Below are 19,529 nucleotides of genomic sequence, written 5' to 3'. Positions count from 1 at the left end.
TACAAAAAAAGCCGGACATAGTGCCTGTAATCCCAGCTACTCGGGAGTCTGAGGCACGAGAATCACTTGAACCTGGGAGGCAGGGAGGTGGCAGTGAGCCAAGATCGCACCACCGTACTCCAGCCTGGGCAACAGAGGTAAGACTCCATCTCAAAAAAAAAAAAGAAAAAAAAAAAAGAAAGTGAATAATTAAATGAATAACCATCTCCCAATCAAAGCCCAGTCTGCTGACCTGTGCATTTCATGAGGCAGGGAGCTATTGATTCACAGTAGGCCTCTTTTTATTTTCCTTTTTTCTAATTAGAGTCTATTTCTGGGTGAATATTGTTTTTTCAATTTCTCAGCAGCCCTGTGTCTTTTCACATGGGTGGGTGTTTTGAGAGTTAACCAGCTTCGCTGACCCCAACTCTCCCAGGCATTCCTGTGCTCTTCCCCAGCTCTGGCCGGCTTCAGGTTGCCTGGACCACCCCAAGCCTTCTCACTGTCTCCTGCATCCCCTCCGCCTGCAGTACATTTTCCTGGAAGCAGTTGCAGGCACCCTGTCCACGCGCCCACCAGCTGTGCCCCTCTTCCCTGGGAGCCCGCTTGTTGCTTCCTGGATGACTGGAGCAGAATCGGAAGCTTGTTACCATATGAGGTTCTGAGATGGTCTGTCTGTGGGTTGTCCACCACCCTTAGACAACAGCCTGGCCCTTCGTCTTCCCACTGCTTTTTAAACATGCCAGGAAGCCTGACCTGTCCCCCTGCCCAAAGGCTGGCTTCCTTCCTCCCTTCTTTTTTCTTTTCTTTTCTTTTCCTCCCTCCCTCCCTCTCTCCTTCCTTCCTCTCTCCCTCCCTCCCTCCCTTTCTCTCTCTCCTTCCTCCCTTCCCTTCTTCCTTCCCTTCCCTTCCCTTCTCCCTTCCTTTCCCTTCCCTTCTCCCTTCCTTTCCCTTCCCTTCTCCCTTCCCTTCTCCCTTCACTTCCCATCTCCCTTCCCTTCTTCCTTTTCTTTCCTTTCCTCCTTTCCTTTCCTTTCCTCTCCTTTCCTCCTTTCCTCTCCTCTCCTTTCCTTTCCTTCTTCCTTTCCTTTTCCCTTTCCCTCTTTCCCCTTCCCTCTTTCCCCTTTCCCCTTTCTCCTTTTTCCTCTTTCCTTTCCTTTTCCTTTTCCCTCTTCGTTCCCCTTTCCTTTCCTTTCCTTTCCTTTCCTTTCCTTTCCTATCCTTCTTCCTTTCCTATCCTTCTTCCTTTCCTTCTTCCTTTCCTATCCTTCTTCCTTTCCTTTCCTTTCCTTCTTCCTTTCCTTCTTCCTTTCCTTTCCTTTCCTTCTTCCTTTCCTATCCTTCTTCCTTTCCTATCCTTCTTCCTTTCCTATCCTTCTTCCTTTCCTTCTTCCTTTCCTATCCTTCTTCCTTTCCTTCTTCCTTTCCTATCCTTCTTCCTTTCCTTTCCTTTCCTTCTTCCTTTCCTTTCCTTTCCTTCTTCCTTTCCTTTCCTTTCCTTCTTCCTTTCCTTTCCTTTCCTTTCCTTTCCTTTCCTTTCCTATCCTTCTTCCTTTCCTTTCCTTTCCTTCTTCCTTTCCTATCCTTCTTCCTTTCCTTCTTCCTTTCCTTTCCTTTCCTTCTTCCTTTCCTATCCTTCTTCCTTTCCTTCTTCCTTTCCTTTCTGTTCCATCTCGCTCTGTCACCCAGGCTGGAGTGCAGTGGCACAATCTTGGCTCACTGTAACCTCTGCTTTCTTGACTTGCTCTGTCACCCAGGCTGGACTGCAGTGGTGCAATCTTGGCTCACTGCAACCTCTGCTTCCCAGGTTCAATTCTCCTGCCTCAGCCTCCTGAGTAGCTGGGATTACAGGTGTGTGCCACCACGCCCAGCTAATTTTTGTATTTTTAGTAGAGAGGGGGTTTCACCATATTGGCCAGGCTGGTCTCAAACTCCTGACCTCAAGTGATCCACCTGCCTCAGCCTCCCAAAATGCTGGGATTACAAGTGTGAGCCACCGCACCCGGCCAGGACTGGCCCTTTCCCTTCCACTGCACATGCTGCAGGTTCACCTGTCACCTGCTCCCACAGCCCTCTGGGGCCTCCCTGTTCTCCTGGGACATGCCCTGTCCGATCAGCCCATCTGTTTTCTTTATACTGCTTAGCAGCTCTGAAACCATCTTGATTTTGTATGTGTTGCCTGTCTCTGAGAGCAATGCTTCCAAGCTGCTCTCCTTACCTCCTCCAACCCAGAAACTTCTGGTGGCTAGAGGGAGGGCGTTGCTGCACACACATAAGTGGAGCCGGCCTGCAGTCAGAGTCCTCCTGCTCCCTTCGCAGCCCGTGTCTGCACCTTCCCTATTCCAGCTCCATTTGATGGATTCCCACTCTTAGCAGGATCAAGTGAGGCTGTGCCTTGTCTGTTTTATTGCTTTAACTGGTTATCTCAATCTTCCACTACGCACAGGGGAAAACATCTGTTTGGTAAAATCTGCCATGTGATTAGGAAGGAGGTCATATCATGATGCAGATTTTATTTTCATGGAACGAGACATGTTTAGGTCAGATGAAAATTGTGTGGCACATTCTGGAACAAAATCACTCATGCACTTTCCAAAGACCCAAGCTCAGCTCCGATTTCTCCCATCCTATTCTCTTTTCTCATCCATTTCCGTGTTTTTATTCTCCCAGAGAGTTTAACTCAAGAGTCAGGTAAAGCCTAGACGCGGTGGCTCATGCCTGTCTGTCATCCCAGCACTTTGGGAGACTGAGACAGAAGAATTGCTTAAGCCCAAGAGTTCAAGACCAGCCTGGGCAACGTAGTGGGGCCCCATCTCTACAAAAAATAAAAATAAAACTAGCTGGGTGTGGTTGTATGTAGCTGTAGTCCCAGCTACTCAGGAGGCTGAGGTGGGAGGATTGCTTCAGCCCAGGAAGTTGAGGCTACAGTGAGCTGAGATTGCACCAGTGCACATCAGCTTGGGTAACAGAGCAAGACACTGACTCAGAAAAAGAAAAAAAAAAATCAGCTAAAGCATCAAGAACAAAACACAGGGGCACGCACGGCATAGAGCAGAGTGTAGGGTGAGAAAAAGCCCCGGGGCATCTTGTCTTAGTTATGACAGCAATGATTCTCAAAGAGGGATCCCAGAGGACTGTTGGGTTCCGGAAGTGTGTTTTAGCAGATGGGTGAGATCATTTTTCCAACGACAGATCTGAATAGTGATGAATTTTCCTCATAGGTGTCAACTAAGACAATACAGCATAGCAGACAGGGTGCAGAAGATTCTAGAGAAGGTAGAATCTCTTTGCAATGAAGCCTCTTCCATGGAGAGCGTCAGGCATTGTGCAGCGGTTCTCAAACATGCTGGCCTCGGGAACCCTTTAACACATAGCTCAGAGTTATTAACAACCCGCAGAACTTTCATTTCTGTTACAGCTGTCCACGCTGACTGCATTTGAAATTAAAGTGGGACTGAAATATAAATAAACAGAATACATAAGTAATATATATGAGAAGTTAAATAATAATCACAGAGGTGAACATAAATGGCATTTTTTAATGGAAAAAATGTGTAACCGCACTTTCTAGAATTGAAACCATTCAGACTGTGCACGGTGGCTCACGCCTGTAATCCTGTCACTTCAGGAGGCTGAGGTGGAAGGATCACTTGAGCCCAGGAGTTGGAGGCCAGCCTGGGCGACATAGTGAGACCCCATCTCTACAAAAAATAAAATGAAATAAACCAATTGCCTGGGCTTGGTGGTGCACGCCTGTGGTCCCAGTACTTTGGGAGGCTAAGGCAGGAGGATCACTGAGGCTGGGAGGTCAAGGCTGCAGTGAGCTGTGGTCTCGCCACCGCACTCCAGCCTGGGTGACAGAGAGAAAACGTTCGTGAGGAGGTTGGCCGTGTTTTCTGGGTTTTGCGAATCTCTTAGTGTCCAGCTTTCACCAGGACTGCTGGCCTCTCCTCCCTTCATCTGCAGACTGTCTGCTGTGCTGCATAGCGTGTTGCTGAGTTGAGGCATAGGAAGAAAATTCATCACTATTCAAAGCTGGAGTCAGAAAAACGACCTCACCCATCCCTAAATTGGGGTCGGGAAGCCACCCTGGGACTGCACTTTGAGAGCCACTGCTATGATGCCCACGCGAACGCGCCCGGGGCTATATTTTCAAACTCTCCGCTCAGCCCCAACCCTCACACACCCCAGTGCTTGCTCCTTCCGCTTTATCTGGCCCTTGAATTCCCCTGTCTCATCTCCCACCTCACCCACCCTGGTTCATCTGAGGAGCACAGATTTTATATTTATTTATTTATTTATTTATTATTATTATTATTATTATTATTTTTTTCTTTAGAGGGACTCTCTCTCTGTCGCCCAGGCTGGAGTGCAGTGGCGTGATCTCAGCTCACTGCAGCCTCTGCCTCCTGGGTTCAAGCAGTTCTCCTGCCTCAGCCTGCCGCGTAGCTGGGGTTACAGGTGCACGCCACCATGCCTGGCTAATTTTGTATTTTTAGTAGAGATGGGGTTTCACCATGTTGGCCAGCCTGCTTTCGAACTCCTGACCTTGAGTGTTTCACCTGCCTCGGCCTCACAAAGTGCTGGGATTACAGGCATGAGCCACCACGCCTGGCCTAGATTTTAGATTTTAATCTGAAGGTATCGGGACAAGGATTTTTGAGGAAGAAGTCAAGGTGGGATGAAATTCTAGTGAAATTCTAGTGACGGCTTTCTTCTTTTCTCTAAAAGCCTCTGCCTTCCTTTTCGTGAATGCATTTCCAAAGCACCCATCTTCCAAGGCCGGCCCCGGCCTTCGAAAGTGGGGCAGGGAATGTGTCGGCCGATAGTTTAGGAGGGTGTTTTCCCAGCTGAGTACAAGGGAGAACATCAGCTTGCAGCGCCCAGGGCATCTCTGCCTGGACCGTCCACTTTACTGGAAGATGTACATAGGTGGAATAATTACATTCAAATTTTACTGGCAAATGATAGAGCTAGTGGCACAATTGGTGTGTTTCTTTTTCATTTTTCTTTTCTTTTTCTTTTTTTTTTTTTTTTAACAGAGTCTTGCTCTGTTGCCCAGTCAGGAGTGCAGTGGTGCAGTCACAGCTCAGTGCAGCCTCAACCTCCTGGGCTCAAGCAAACCCCCCACCTCCGCCTCCTGAGTAGCTGGGATGACAGGCACACGTTACTGTACCTGGCTAATTTTTAAAAATTTTTTTGTAGAGATAGGATCTTGCTATATTACCCAGGCTGATTTCAAATTCCTAGGCTCTAAGGGATCCACCTGCCTTGGCCTCCCAAAGTGCTGGGATGACAGCCGTGAGCCACTGCATGAGCGTTTTTTTTTTTTTTTTCTTTTGAGACAGGGTCTTGTTCTGTGTCCAGATTAGAATGCAGTGGTACAGTCATAGCTTACTGAAGCTTCGACCTCCGGGGCTCAAGCGATCCTCCTGCCTCAGCCTCTTGGGACTACAGAAGCTGTAGCTGGGAACACAGGCACACACCAGCACGTCCAGCTAATTTTTAAATTTTTTGTAGAGACGAGGTCTCACCGTGTGGTCCAGGCTGGTCTTGAACTCCTGGGCTCAAGCAATCCTCCCGCGTTGGCTTCCCCAAATGCTGGGATGACAGGCATGAGCCACTGTGCCTAGCCTGAGCGTGAATTTTTCAGGTGAAAATCTCGAGCTTGCATTCATGCTGATTAGTAGATTGCCCTTACTAGTATAGCTGTCACCACAGATCAATTTAGCTTGCTTAATAATGCCAAATGCCATATAATGAGAATTTATTCTTCACTTGGTAAGAATTGGAAGCAGTCTGTATGTTTAGAGACAAAAATTTGAGGGTTTCAGAGGGCACTGCCCAGGCGTCCGGGGGAGTGCTGTTTCTCAGACACATACACACACACACAGTTTCTGCTTTTTCTTTCGGGCAAGATCATCAGTTAGTGCTCACTTACTATTTATTTTTTTCTGCTTATTAAATACCTTTCCCATGATCTTATGTATTGTCTACTGTCCAACAACACGTCATTTAATATTCTCCATAAATGTTTTTAGGTATGTATGACACATTTCCTCCTGGAGTTTAATGCTCCATTCCTGTATTTGTGCATTTCCCCGATCAAGTCACACAGCTGAATGTATTCAGACAGGGTCACCACCCAAACCTAGAGAGAAACAGGAATACAAGTCCCCCAACTACTGTTACAGAGAACTCTGCGGGTGGGTGAGGGAGGACGGGCTCGGGAGGTTGTTCACGTCTGAGGCGGCAGTGTTGACGCAGATCGGACACGCAGATCTGACGAGTGTCCGTACTCAGAGCTCTGCTTCCCAGCCTGGCCTGGGTGGTTTATCAGTACATTGTGGTGGCTCGTAACTCCAGAACCAGCGGACCAAAGAGAGATGCTATTGGAAAAGTCACCTTCGTGCTAAAGTGCAAAATGAGCAACTGAAATGTTATTTAAGAAGGAAGAAATGCTGTGTTAAGGCCACATTGCACACACCTAATCATTTACCTTTCTCTAGTATCTTTCATTTCCTCATGTAACCCACCCCCACTTCTCTGTCACCTCTGCCATTGATTTTCATTTTTGTACTTTGTATTTCTCCTCTTTGTTTTCCTTTGAATTTTTCTTCACTGAAGTGTATTGGACAGATCATGTGTGTAGTTCTACATGTGAATGTCCTGGCACTGCTGTTAGAAACTACCACAGACTGGAAGGTTTAAACAAGAGAATTGTATCCTCTCCTAGTCCTGGAGACCAGAAGTTTGAGATCAAAGTGCCTCAGGACTGCGCTCCAGGGAAGGATCCTTCCTGCCTCTCCCAGCTCCTGGGGGCTCCAGGAGTCCCTGGGCTTGTGGCCACATCACTGCAGTCTCTGCCTCCACCTTCATGTGGCTTTCTCCTCCGTGTCTCTGTCTCCCCTTTGGTCTCTTAGAAGGAAGGACACCTGTCATTGGATTTAGGGCCACCCTAATCCAGGACGCTCTCATCTCAAGATCCTTCAATTAATCACATCTGCAAAGACCCTGTTGCTGAATAAGGTCTCATTCCAGGTCTGGGCATTAGGACGTGGATGGATCTTTCTGAAGGCCACAGTTCAATCCACTACAGGTGTATCCAGTTCCCTCTGGAGGCGTTAGGGGAGGATCCTCCCTGCCTCTCCCAGCTCCTGGGGGCTCTAGGAGTCCCTGGGCTTGTGGCCGCTTCACTGCATCTCTGCCTCTGTTCCCATGTGGCCTTCTCCTCTGTGTGCGTGCCTCCTCTTCAGTCTCTTACGATGATACCTGTCATTGGATTTGGACCTACCCTATTCTAGGATGATGTCATCTGAAGCTCCTCGAGTTAATTCTATCTGCAAAGACCCTATTTCCCAATAAGGTCCCATTCGCAGGTTGGTGGGGCAGGATCACAGATGTAACTTCCTGGAGACCTCTCATTCCACCCACTCCACTGAATTTCGTTAAGGTCAGGAAGTGATTTGGAATCTACAAGAGAATTATTTTTGCTCATTGGCATTTCTGATCATCAGTGAGGGTATCATTTGAAAGCTCCATTTTGTAAGGTATTTCCATTGCTAGAATACCTGAATTGGAGTATCTAAGTCAAAAGAAGCTAAATAGAAAACATGACTTTGAGCCAATATGAGTCTCTGTCCTGGTCAGTATGAGAAAATGTCAGAAGTACAACTTGTGCCTCGGACATGTAGGTGTGTAGTATACACTTACTGGTTGATGATGTGGTTTGGCTTTGTGTCCCCACCCAAATGTCATGTTTAAATGTAATCCCCAGTGTTGGAGGCAGGACCTGGTGAGAGGTGGTTGGATCATGGGAGTGGTTTCTGATGGTTTAGCAACATTGCCCTAGTACTGTCTCGTGAGAGTTCTCAGGAGATCTGATGGTTTTAAAGTGTAGTACTTCCTCCTTTGCTCGCTGTCACTTATCTGCCACCAGGTAAATGTGCCCTGCTTCCCCTCCGCCTTCCGCCATGATTTGTAAGTTTCCTCAGGCCTCCCCAGCCGTGCGGGACTGAGAGTCAATTAAATCTCTTTTTCTTTCTTTTATTTTTCTTCTTCTTCTTCTTCTTTTTTTTTTTTTTTTTTTTTTTTTTTTTTTTTTGAGCCGGAGTCTCACTCTGTCACCCAGGCTGGCGTACAGTGGCACTATCTCGGCTCACTGCGAGCTCTTCCTCCTGGGTTCACGCCATTCTCCTGCCTCAGCCTCCTGAGTAGCTGGGACTACAAGCGCCCGCTGCCACGCCCAGCTAATGTTTTGTATTTTTAGTAGAGATGGGGTTTCACCATGTTAGCCAGGATGGTCTCGATCTCCTTGACCTCGTGATCTGCCTGCCTTGGCTTCCCAAAGTGCTGGGATTACAGGCATGAGCCACTGTGCCTGGCCTAAATCTCTTTTCTTTGTAAATTACCCAGTCTCAGGTAGTTCTTTATAGCAGACTGCAAATGGACTAATACAGTTGACTTCTAGGTGTTCTTGGATTTATCTTGGTCTTTGCAGTTTTAAGTATATATGTTTTTTAGTTTATTTCACATATTTCTAAAATTTCTAGATATTACTAAAGTCTGTTGGTTTCTGCAGCAGGACTGCAATCTTTTTACTACAGTCAACAAAGCATAGCATGACAATCTTGTTTTCACACACGCACCGCTATTTTCAAGGCTGTATTTGCATGTATTTCTGTCTTTTTCCTGGTCTTCAGGGGTCAAGAAATGGTTTTCTTGGGGCAAAGAGCTTTGGTCAGCTTTGCAGACCACCCAGTCTCAGTTACAGATACAGACTCTGCTCCTGCACCTTAAAAGTAGTCACATAGTGAGACCGCATCCCTATAGAAAGTCAAAAAATTAGCCAGGCATGGTGGCACACACCTGTGGTCCCCGCTACATGGGAGGCTGAGGTGGGAGGATGGCCTCCTGGGGGAGTTCAAGGCTACAGTGAGCTATGATTGCACCACTGCACTCCAGCCTGGGTGACAGAGTCAAACCTTGTCTCACAAAAAAGAAAAATATGGTAAACTCGGGCTCTTTCATTGGCCTATACACATTTATTGATCACCTGTTGCTTGCCACATATTGTTCCGTGAATGAGGAGTATAAAGAAATTCAGTGATGGGTGTGGTGACTCACATCTGTAGTCCCATTACTTTGGAAGGCTGAAGTGGGAGGATCACTTGAGCCCAGGAGTTTGAGACCAGCTTGGGCAACATAGTGAGACTTCGTCTCTACCAAAAGTTAAAAAAAAAAAAAAAATCAGCCTGGTGTGGTGGTGTGCACCTGTAGCCCCAGCTGCTCAGGACGCTGACGTGGGAGCATAGCTTGAGCCCTGGAGGTCAAGGCTCAGTGCAGTGAGCCAGGATCACGCTGCGGTACTCCAGCCTGGAGGCAACAGAGCAAGACCTGTCTCAAAAAAAAAAGTAGTTCACTGACGTTCACTTGCAGTTTATTGAGGGTGCCTTATAGTGCCGTGCAAGCCGGCTCAGTACCGAGCTCTCCAAGGCAGGACATATCAGGTACTGCTTGTGCTGTAGACTGAAGGAAGCCTCGAGAAAGATGTCCTGTTCTTGGCCATAGTGGCGTATTTACCACTGTAAAGTTTAACAATTATTTTACATTTTATTTCATTTATGTACTCCGTCTCGCTCTGTCACCCAGGCTGGAGTGCAGTGGCACGATCTCAGCTCACCGCAACCTCTGCCTCTCAGGTTCAAGCAATTCTCCTGCCGCAGCCTCCTGAGTAGCTGAGATTACAAGCACCGGCGACCATGCCCAGCGAATTTTTGTATTTTTAGTAGAGACGGGTTTCACCATGTTGGCCAGGCTGGTCTGGAACTCTTGACCTCAAGTAACCTGCCCGCCTCAGCCTCTCAAAGTGCTGGGATTGCAGGCATGAGCCTCAGCGTCCAGCCTATATTTTACTTTATGTTATGTTATGTTATTTTATGTTATGACAAGGTCTCACTCTGTCACCCAGGCTGGAGTGTGGTGATGTGATCACCACTCACTGCAGCCTTGACCTCCTGTGCTCAAGCGATTCTCCCCTGTCAGCCTCCCAGGTAGCTGGGACTACATGTGTGCACCACCACACTCAGCTAAATTTTTTTTTTTAAGGACTGGGTTTTGCCGTATTTCCCAGGCTTATTTTATTTTTTAAATTGACACATAGTAATTGTATATATTCATGGGGTACACAGTGATGCTTTGATACAAAGAATGGAGTAATCAGATCAGGGTTAATTAGCATATCCATCATTTCAATTATTTGCCATTTCTTTGTGTTAGGAACATTGAATATCCTGTATCTATTTGAAACTGTATGACATTTTATTGCTAATTATGGTCACCCTACAAGGCTATAGAACACTGGAACATATTCCTCCTATCTTATATCCTTTAACAAACCTCTCCCTATCTCTCCCTTCTTCCCTTCCCAGAATCCAGTATCCTCTGTTCTTCTTTATCCTTTCAGGAGATCAGCTTTTTATAGCTTTCATGTATGAGTAAGCACAAGTACTGTTTAATGTTCTTTTCCTGGCTTATTTCACCTAACGTAACGTCCTCCAGTTTCATCCGTGTTGCTGCCAATCAGAGGATTTTATTCCTTTTCACGGCTGAATAGTATTCTACTGTGTGTAGATAGCACCTTTTCTTTACTGTCTGCTCATCTGCGGGTGGACACCTAGGCTGATTCCCTATCGTGGCTGTTGTGAATAGTGCTGCGGTAAACATGGGCGTGCCGATGTCTCTCCGATATCATGGCTTCCTTTGCTCTGAACAGATACCTAGTAATGTCATGGCCGGGTCATGTGGGAGTTCCATTTCTAGTGTTTTGAGGAACCTCCACACTCTTCTCTACGGTGGCTCTACTAGTTTACATTCCCACCAGCGTTGCATGAGAGTTCCCTTTCTAGCCAGGCACGGTGGCTCATGCTGGTAATCCCAGCACTTTGGGAGACCAAGCTGGGTGGATCACTTGAGCCCAGGACTTCAAGACCAGTCTAGGCAACATGGTGAACCCCCCGCCCCCTCCAAAAAGTACAAAAATTAGCCAGTGTGATGGTGGGCGCCTGTGGTCCCAGCTACTTGGAAGGCCGAGGCAGGTCGATCGCTTGAGCCTGGGAGGCAGAGGTTGCAGTGAGCTGAGATTGCACCGCTGCACTCCAGCCTGGGAGACAGAGCGAGATCCTGTCTTAAAAAAAAAAAAAAAAAAGAGTTCTCTTTTCTCCACACCCTCACCAGCATTTGTTATTTTTGTGTGTATGTGTCTTTTTTTTTTTTTGAGACAGAGTTTCACTCTTGTTGCCCAGGTTGGAGTGCAATGGTATGATCTTGGCTCACTGCAACCTCCACCTTCCGGGTTCAAGTGATTCTTCTGCCTCAGCCTCCTGGGTAGCTGGGATTTCAGACGCGTGCCACCATGCCTGGCTAAGTTTTGTAGTTTTAGTAGAGATGGGGTTTTACCATGTCGGCTAGACTGCTCTCAAACTCCTGACTTCAGGTTATCTACCCGCCTCGGCCTCCCAAAGTACTGGGATTACAGTGTCTTTTTGGTAATGGCCATCTTAACTGGGTCGAGATGATTGTTACCTCATTGAGGTTTTGATTTGCATTTCTCTGGTGATTAGTGACACTTAGCATTTTTTTCATATACCTGTTGGCCTTTTCCATGTCTTCTTTTGAGAAATGTCTGTGAAGACCACCTGTCCATTTTTTAATTGGACTGCTTATCTTTTCGCTGTTGAGACGTTTGAGTTCCATGCTTGGTCACGGTGGTGGATTCACCCCGGTAAACATGAGAGAGCATTTCCGTCCAGTGTTTAGTGCACAGTTAAGGAATGGGCTGGTGGCCCCTCTGAATAACATGCTCAAAGGAGTTGCCTTCTGCCTCAAAGGAGTTGCCTTCTGCCTCTCAAATCGTCTTTATATTCTCTCCAAGGGAGCTTCCCTTACATCGGGCTGCGGCACACGATGCCTTGCCTCTTAGAACCATCTGAGTGTCACGTGCTTTCAGATCGTGACAACTTCAGTGTGCGGGGAAGAGTGCATGTGAAATAAATTATCTTCTGCCTGTGTTAAGCAGAAATAGCTATCTTTACAAAGCAGGGATTTTTTTCCATGCTTACTCACCACTAAAAATACATGTTTGGTTTTCTAACAGGTTTCCTCCGTTTTTTGATGACAACCCGTTTGGCATTTATCAGAAAATTCTTGCAGGCAAAATAGATTTCCCCAGACATTTGGATTTCCATGTAAAGTAAGTAAACCGTTTGCCTCGTCATGGGGTGTGTTTATTTTTAAAGTGTCTAAAATCACCATGAAAACACGCACTCAGCAGGATACCATATTGTGGTATTAAATGTGCTGCGCATAAACTATTTTGGACAGTTGTCTTTTCCACAAGAAAAGAAAAAGATTTTAAGTATTCTACTTTAATGATAACTTCACATTTTAATGAGTCTTGGCTGTATTTTATTCTTTTGGTGATATGTTATGTTTAAAATGAGCCAATGAATGAGTTTGTCGTCGTATTTTATGAGAGAGCAGTTTTGGAATTTGACAAGAAGGATCCTAGTTCTGTGGCTAGCAGAACTGTTGATGGGTTTAGCAGAGTTTTATCCTTTCTCTCCGGCTTAAATTATGCTCAACCTCTAAGCCCTTTTTAACGTCAACATTTTCAGTTCTGAGCATGTTGCTTTACAAACATTTACATAGTTGCTGGATATTGGCAACTTTGGATGCACATTTTATTAAGGTTGTTGCAATAGGGAGAAAAGATACTTTGTTAAATATAAGAATGCTTTTGGTTTTCTGGCTACCTTACCCAATCGGGTCACCTGGTAGCCATTTTTACTGCAATAAGCACTGATTTCTGTTTGTTTCACTGTATTTTTCAGATGAGTTAATGGGTGCACCAGCGCCCTGGGCACAAACTAGAGCTGAATGCATCTAGTTGAGAATTAAACTTTTATTTTCCATGGCCTATTTTCTTGTGAGCCAGTGGAAGTTCAGTTTGGAGAAGACTTATTTCAGGGCGACGGACCAGGTTGTTTTGAATATGCCCCTTATGGGGCCACTGGCTACGTTCAGTTGAGTTTCTTGGTGGCGAATGCACCCCATCCTAACCAGAGGTTCTTAGTCTGAACAGAAGATAAGGTCGTGTTTTATTGGCTTGAGCTTGTGTTGTGTTTGACACACTAGAGGCAGGTTTTAAAAGACTTTAGCAAGAAAACGAGGCTCCGCTTAACAATGAATCGCCTAGAAGGAACACCCTGTCCAGTGAATGGTAAGACAGGGAGGTGTCAGGGGAAACAGCACCTCAGAAGCCAACTGCTCTGGAAGGAAATAGAAAGGATTGTGTAGAACCTGTCTCTCAGGCCCCAAATCCATCTGAGTCGAGTGACATTATATCAAGTGGATGGCAAAGCACTTTTATGATCGAGTTTGGCAAGGTGAGGTGCTCATGCCTGTGACCCCAGCACTTCAGGAGGCTTACTTGGGGCCAGTCCAATAGTTTGAGGCCAGCCTGGACAATGTGGCAAGACCCCATGTCTACAAAAAAATTCAAAAATTAGCTGGGCATGGTAGCATGTGCCTGTAGTCCCAGCTACTAGGGAGGCTGAGATGGGAGGACTGCTTGAGCCCAGGAAGTTGAGGCTGCAGTGACCTGTGATTGCACTGCTACACTCCAGACTGGGTGAAAGAGTGAGACCCTCTCAAAAAAAAATTTAAAAAATAATCATATATATATATATAGGGCGGGGGGAGAGGGAGAGAGGTTTCCAATGTCCTGTGGAAACAAACAAAAAAAGGAATTGCAAAAATAGAACACACCAGAAGCATAATCAAAGTCTGGACTCTTGCCACTTTTCCTTCTTTCTCTCCTAGAGAGTAGAGAACCAGCGGTGACCATCTTGGTACTGTCTGATCTAACATCCCTCTCGTTATGTAGCTCCCAGCCCCTTCCAGTGTTCCCCACAATGTCCCTGTCTCTTTACATACCCAGTGCGGGTCCACCAAGAGCAGGAACAGTGGTAGTTGAGTAAAACTTCACTTCTTTCCATTATTTGTTAAATCTTCTCAAATTGACTGAGAAGCAAGACCTCAGTGACTCATATCTTTCCTTTTATTTTTTGGTAGAGATGGCTATGGGGGTCTTGCTGCATTGCCTAGGCTGCTTTTGAATTCCTGGGCTCAACTGATCCTCCTGCCTTGTCCTCCCCAAGTGTGGGGATTACAGGCGTGAGCCACTGCACCTGGCCTTAATGATGCATTTTCTTATCCAAATCACTGTTCCTGGTTGGCCGTGATGCTAGAATTTTGATTCTCAGCTTCTTAAAGTCGTATGTTGGTTCCTGCAACTTTTATCATTTGACCCGGTAAACATGTCGCCTGGGCAAATGGCATGTCAGGATTGACATTCCTTATAGAAAGAAATATCATTTAAAAGAAAACACCAAAACAAAGCTTTGGGACTTGTTGCCAGTTCAGTAGAGGTATTATCTGCCGGGGCTTTTTTCATGCCTGAAAGTACCTGCATCTGAGAGGAGCCAGCTGGTGCCAGGATCATAAATAAAATTTAGAATTTTGGCTATAGTGCATCAAAAGAGTGCCGGCAGATGTGTCGCTTATCCTGGGGTCAAGGGACCCATCTACAGCTGTGGACACTTCTGTTGTTCCTTTATAGGGCTTTGCGTCTTCGGGGGCCCCTTCCCATCCACACTCTTTACTTTCTAGACTCTGCTTTATAAGAGTTTGCTTTGGTATTTTACTTTTTTTTGTTTTTTTTTTTTTAAGAGTTGGATGTCTTGCTCTGTCACCCAGGCTAGAGTGCAGTGGCACAATCATAGCTCACTTCAGCCTCAACGTCCTGGGCTCAAATGATGCTCCCACCTCAGCCTCCCGAGTAACTGGTGCTACAGTCTTGCACCACCATGTCTGGCCGATGTTTTGATTTTTTGTAGAGACGGGGGCCTTACTATGTTGCCCATGCTGGTCTCGAACTCTTGGTCTCAAGTGATCTTCCCACTTCAACCCCCTGCGTAGCTGGGATTACAAGCCACTGTGCCCTGTATTTTAAATAAATCTTCATTTTCTTACATGCCAAACACCAAAAGAATTAAAAAAAAATTCAAGGTCATCAAACACTTTGTTTTCTTACATGCCAGACACACACACACACACACACACACACACACACACACACACACACACACACACACACAAATTGAAATTTATCAAGGTGATCACCAAAACATTCTGAAATAAACATAGGGCTTTTTTTCCACTATAATTTACATCACTGCCTGCCCCATTAGTGTACACACTTAAAGGTGATTGGACTGGGATTATAAGAAAACAGGTTTATTTAAAATATAAAAGCATAAATAAACCTTTCTTATAATCCCACTCCAGTGAGCTTTAAGTTTAAGTGTGTGTGATAAGGGGGCAGGCAGTGGTGTAAATCATATGAGGAAAAAGCCCCACATTTATTTGGGAATGTTTTGGGGGTATAGCATTTGATGACCTTGATTTTTATTTGGCAGAGGGGAGCATGTCAAAATAATGAAGGAGAAACTCACTAAGTAGTGGAAAGGTTTGTAACTTTTCGGTGATTTTTTTATATTCCCCACCCTGCTCAAAGCTTTTCAGCCTTGCAGGATGGATACAAAATCCCAGCCTCAGGTGGGCGGACAGATGGTCTCTGAGGTTTACTTAGAGGCAAAGAAGCAGTGAAGTCTGACAAGCATCCCATTGTAATTCAGAAAGCATGGTGGCAGGAATTTCCGATCAGACAGGACTGGTGAGATTCACAGTCTAGATGGTGGAGTCTGACCCTGGGACGTCACCTGGCTTGTCGGAGTCTCTGCAGTCCGTCACCGAACCTGGGAGTGGCCCAGTCCAAGTTCATGCTACTTTCCCTGGGACGTAGTTTATGCCAGGAAAGCCTAGATGCTTACACCGGGGTCGTGGGTATTGGATTGTTTGGGGGGACTTCAATATATTATATTATTATTTCATGTTGTGTATATTATTATACATAATATACTCTGTGTATTATATGTGTACATGCAGACACACGTGATCATTTCCACTTCCATAAATGCGCATCTTAAAACTCGCCTAATCTACTAGAAGTCTTCAACATCATCTCTAACTACCCATCCTAATTGAACCAGCTTGCTGCTGTTGTTGTTGTTGTTTGTTTGTTTGTTTGTTTTGAGACTGAGTGTAGCTCTGTCACCCAGGCTGGAGTGCAGTGGCTCAGTCTCAGCTCACTGCAACCTTCACCTCCTGTGTTCAAGCAGTTCTTGTGCCTCAGCCTCTCAGGTAGCTGGGACCACAGTCATGTGCCAGCATGCCCAGCTAAAGTTTTTGTTTTTTGTAGAGATGGGGTTTCACCATGTTGGCCAGGCTGGTCTCAAACTCCTGACGTCAAGTGTTCCGCACGCCTCGGCCTCCCAAAGTGCTGGGATTACAGGTGTGAGCCAGTGTGCCCAGCCTTCCGGCTTGCTGTGTTTCTGACATGGTCTGTTATTTAAAAAGGAAGATTACAAGTGAAGAAGCAGACTTAGGAGACTCATCCTAATGTGTGTGCTTATGGGAAAGCCAGCCTTTTACAACAGGAATCCCATCAGTAAGCAGACCCCCAGGGCAGCGTGTGACTGTGGATGCTGGTGAAAGCAGACCCCCAGGGCAGCGTGTGACGGTGGATGCTGGTGAAAGCAGATGTCTTCTATTTTGCAGGGACAGCCTGACAGGCATGTTTACGTTAAGTGTCTGGATCCTCCCTGCAGGCACATACAAATTTCACCCTTTTCTACTCAAAGGGGTAGTTTCTTGACAAAGATGTAATCAACCCCCTTCCCTTAGCTTCAGCCATGCAGGGGGCAACCCAGCCTTGCATAGGTTATTTAAGAGCCGGTGATGGTAGGAAATAAGCACTAGAAAATGTTTTGCTAAAATGGAAATGAGCCGTGGTCCTCGGAGTGGGTAGACCTTATCTCTGTTGCCGTGCCGCGTTTGCTGATGTGGATATATAATCTGTCACTTTTTCTTTTTTTTTGTCTCCTTCCCCTACACAGAGACCTCATTAAGAAACTGCTCGTGGTTGACAGAACAAGGCGATTAGGAAACATGAAGGTCAGTATTTGATCCCATAGGTATTCAGTGGTACCCGATGTGCGTGTCTGCCGTCTGACACCCATATTGACACGTGCAGATATAAACCAAGGTTTAGCGGTCGGATTTAATCACTGCCCAAATTTCAGATCTGGTGCTTTATTTATTTATTTTTTATTTTACTTGAAACTGCCAGGAAAGATCTATCAAATCTGAGTTTCTGGGCACACAACGTCAAACTGGGTCTACACTGTATCTCCCCTCCCCTCAAGCAAGGTAATAGAGCAGTAACAATTCCTAAGTTATTACTCATTATTTTGTTGACTTATTTATTTTATTTTTTAAACAGCTTTATGGAGCGTGAACTCACACGCCTTGCAATTTACCCATCTAAAATGTGCAATTCAGTGGCTTTTAGTATACACACGATTATGTACAGCCAGCCCCATGGTTAATCTTAGAACATTTTCATCAGCTCAAAAAAGAAACCCTGCACCCTTCAGCTATCACTGTGCTGCTATTCTTTCATCCTCTCTTGCCCTAAGCCAGCGGTCCCCAACCTTTCTGGCACCAGGGGCCAGTTTTGTGGAAGACAATTTTTCCACAGACCACACAACCTAAATCCCTCACATGCGCAGTTCGCAACAGGGTGTGTGCTCCTATGAGAATCTAATGCCACCGCTGATCTGACAGGAGGCGGAGCTCAGGTGCTAACGCCAGTCATGGGGAGCAGCCGTCAATACAGGTGAAGCTTCGCTCACCTGCCTGCTGCTCACCTCCTGCTGTGTGGCCCATTTTGGTTCCTCATAAGCCATGGACCACTACCAGTTTGTGGCCCAGGGGTTGGGGACCCCGACCCTAAGCAGCCACTAATCTACTGACTTTCTCTGTAGGGTTCGGTATTCTGGGCTCTGCTAAAAATGGCCCTGCTGAAAATGGAATTGTACAAAATGTAAGCTTTTGCGTCTGACTTTCTCTGAGCAGATGTCTTCAAGGTTCATCCAGGCTATAGCCTGTGTCAGGGCTTCCTTCCTTTTCATGAGCACATAGTGTTCGATCGTGTGGGCAGACCTTGTTTTGTTTGTCCGTTCATCCATGGACGGACACCTGGGCTGTTTCCACCTTTCGGCTTTTGTGAGTAGTTCGCCATGGACATGGGAGTATATGTTTTACGTGCGCAAGTGATGATTTTAAAAGTTGTGCGTCAGGTATGATTTCCACAAACTTTGTGTGTGGAGGCAAATGCATAATTGACAAACAGACTGTTCTGTAAGTAGTATCATACCTTATATGCAAGTTTTGGCATCCCCGAATTTGATAGAATTCATGAACTTTTTGTTGGCTATTTCTAGCTCTGGACAACCTTGGAGGGACTTATACTTGGAGGAACTTCCATATATGTCTTGACCCTGTAAATTACAGTCTGGGGAGACACAGTACACCAGGATGTGAGGCTTGAACCACTGGGCTCTCTTGGGGCCCTCTGTGTGGTTTAGGAGTCTCCAGTGGCTGCCATAACAATGGACCACAAACTAGGGGCTTAACAGGAGTTTATGCTCTCCCCATCCTGGAGACCAGGAGTCTGAGATCAAGGTGTCTCAGGCCTCCAGAGGCTCTAGGGGAGGATCCTTCCTGCCTTTCCCAGCCCCTGGGTGCTCCAGGCATCCCTGGGCTTGTGGTCGCATCACTCTAGTCTCTGTCTTTTTCTTCACGTGACCTTCTCCTCTGTGTCTGTGTCTCCTCTTCTGTCTCTCAGAAAGATGCCCGTCACTGGGTTTCGGGTCACCCTAATGCAGGATTATCTCTTCTCAAGAGCCTTCCCTTAATTACATTTACAAAGACCCTCTTTGCGTGTAGGGTTCCATTCCCAGGTACTGGGAGTCAGGACATGGCCATATATTTTGGGGGCCACTGCCCAATGTGTGATAATTGTGTCTGCTTCCTGCCAGAGGCTCTAGGGGGGATCCTTCCTGCCTCTCCCAGCTCCTGGGGGCTCCAGGCATCCCTGGGCTTGTGGCTGCATCACTGCAGTCTCTACTTCCATTTTCACATGGCCTTCTCCATTGTGTTTGTGTCTCCTCTTCTGTCTCTTATGAGGACACCTGTCACTGGATTTAGGGCCCACCCTACTCCAGGATGATGTCATCTCGAGAACCTTAATTTAGTTACATCTGCAAAGACCCTATTTCCAAATTAAGTGATATTCACAGGCACTGGGGGATAGGACATGCACGTATCTTTTTGAGGGACATTGTTCACCCGGTAACTGTAGTCAAGCTTCTGTCCTTTACATTATTTGTAGACAGGGGCCGATACCTTCAGGTCTCCAAGGAGCCTGTCCAGCCGGGTTGCACAGTGTGGATTCATCTGTGCCACGGCTCTTCACAAAAGTGGATGGGTCCTGTGTTAATGCCACAGCCATTTGGAAAAGAGCT

At 46.2% G+C, this 19,529-nt stretch overlaps 1 protein-coding gene across 1 annotated transcript in view; it reads left to right on the top strand.

The window, feature by feature from the left end:
* The window catches only part of PRKX (protein kinase cAMP-dependent X-linked catalytic subunit), a 117,810-nt gene that overhangs the window by 77,039 nt on the left and 21,242 nt on the right, over positions 1-19,529 (top strand). Inside the window, 2 exon segments of the mRNA XM_045383907.3 lie at positions 12,134-12,229; positions 17,058-17,115. Coding sequence (XP_045239842.1) covers positions 12,134-12,229; positions 17,058-17,115 — 154 coding nt within the window.

This window comes from Macaca fascicularis, chromosome X (genome assembly GCF_037993035.2).
Source record: "Macaca fascicularis isolate 582-1 chromosome X, T2T-MFA8v1.1".
Lineage (NCBI taxonomy): Eukaryota > Metazoa > Chordata > Mammalia > Primates > Cercopithecidae > Macaca > Macaca fascicularis.
The sequence above is the reverse complement of the archived record's forward strand: the minus strand, read 5'-3'. Positions and strand labels throughout refer to the sequence as shown.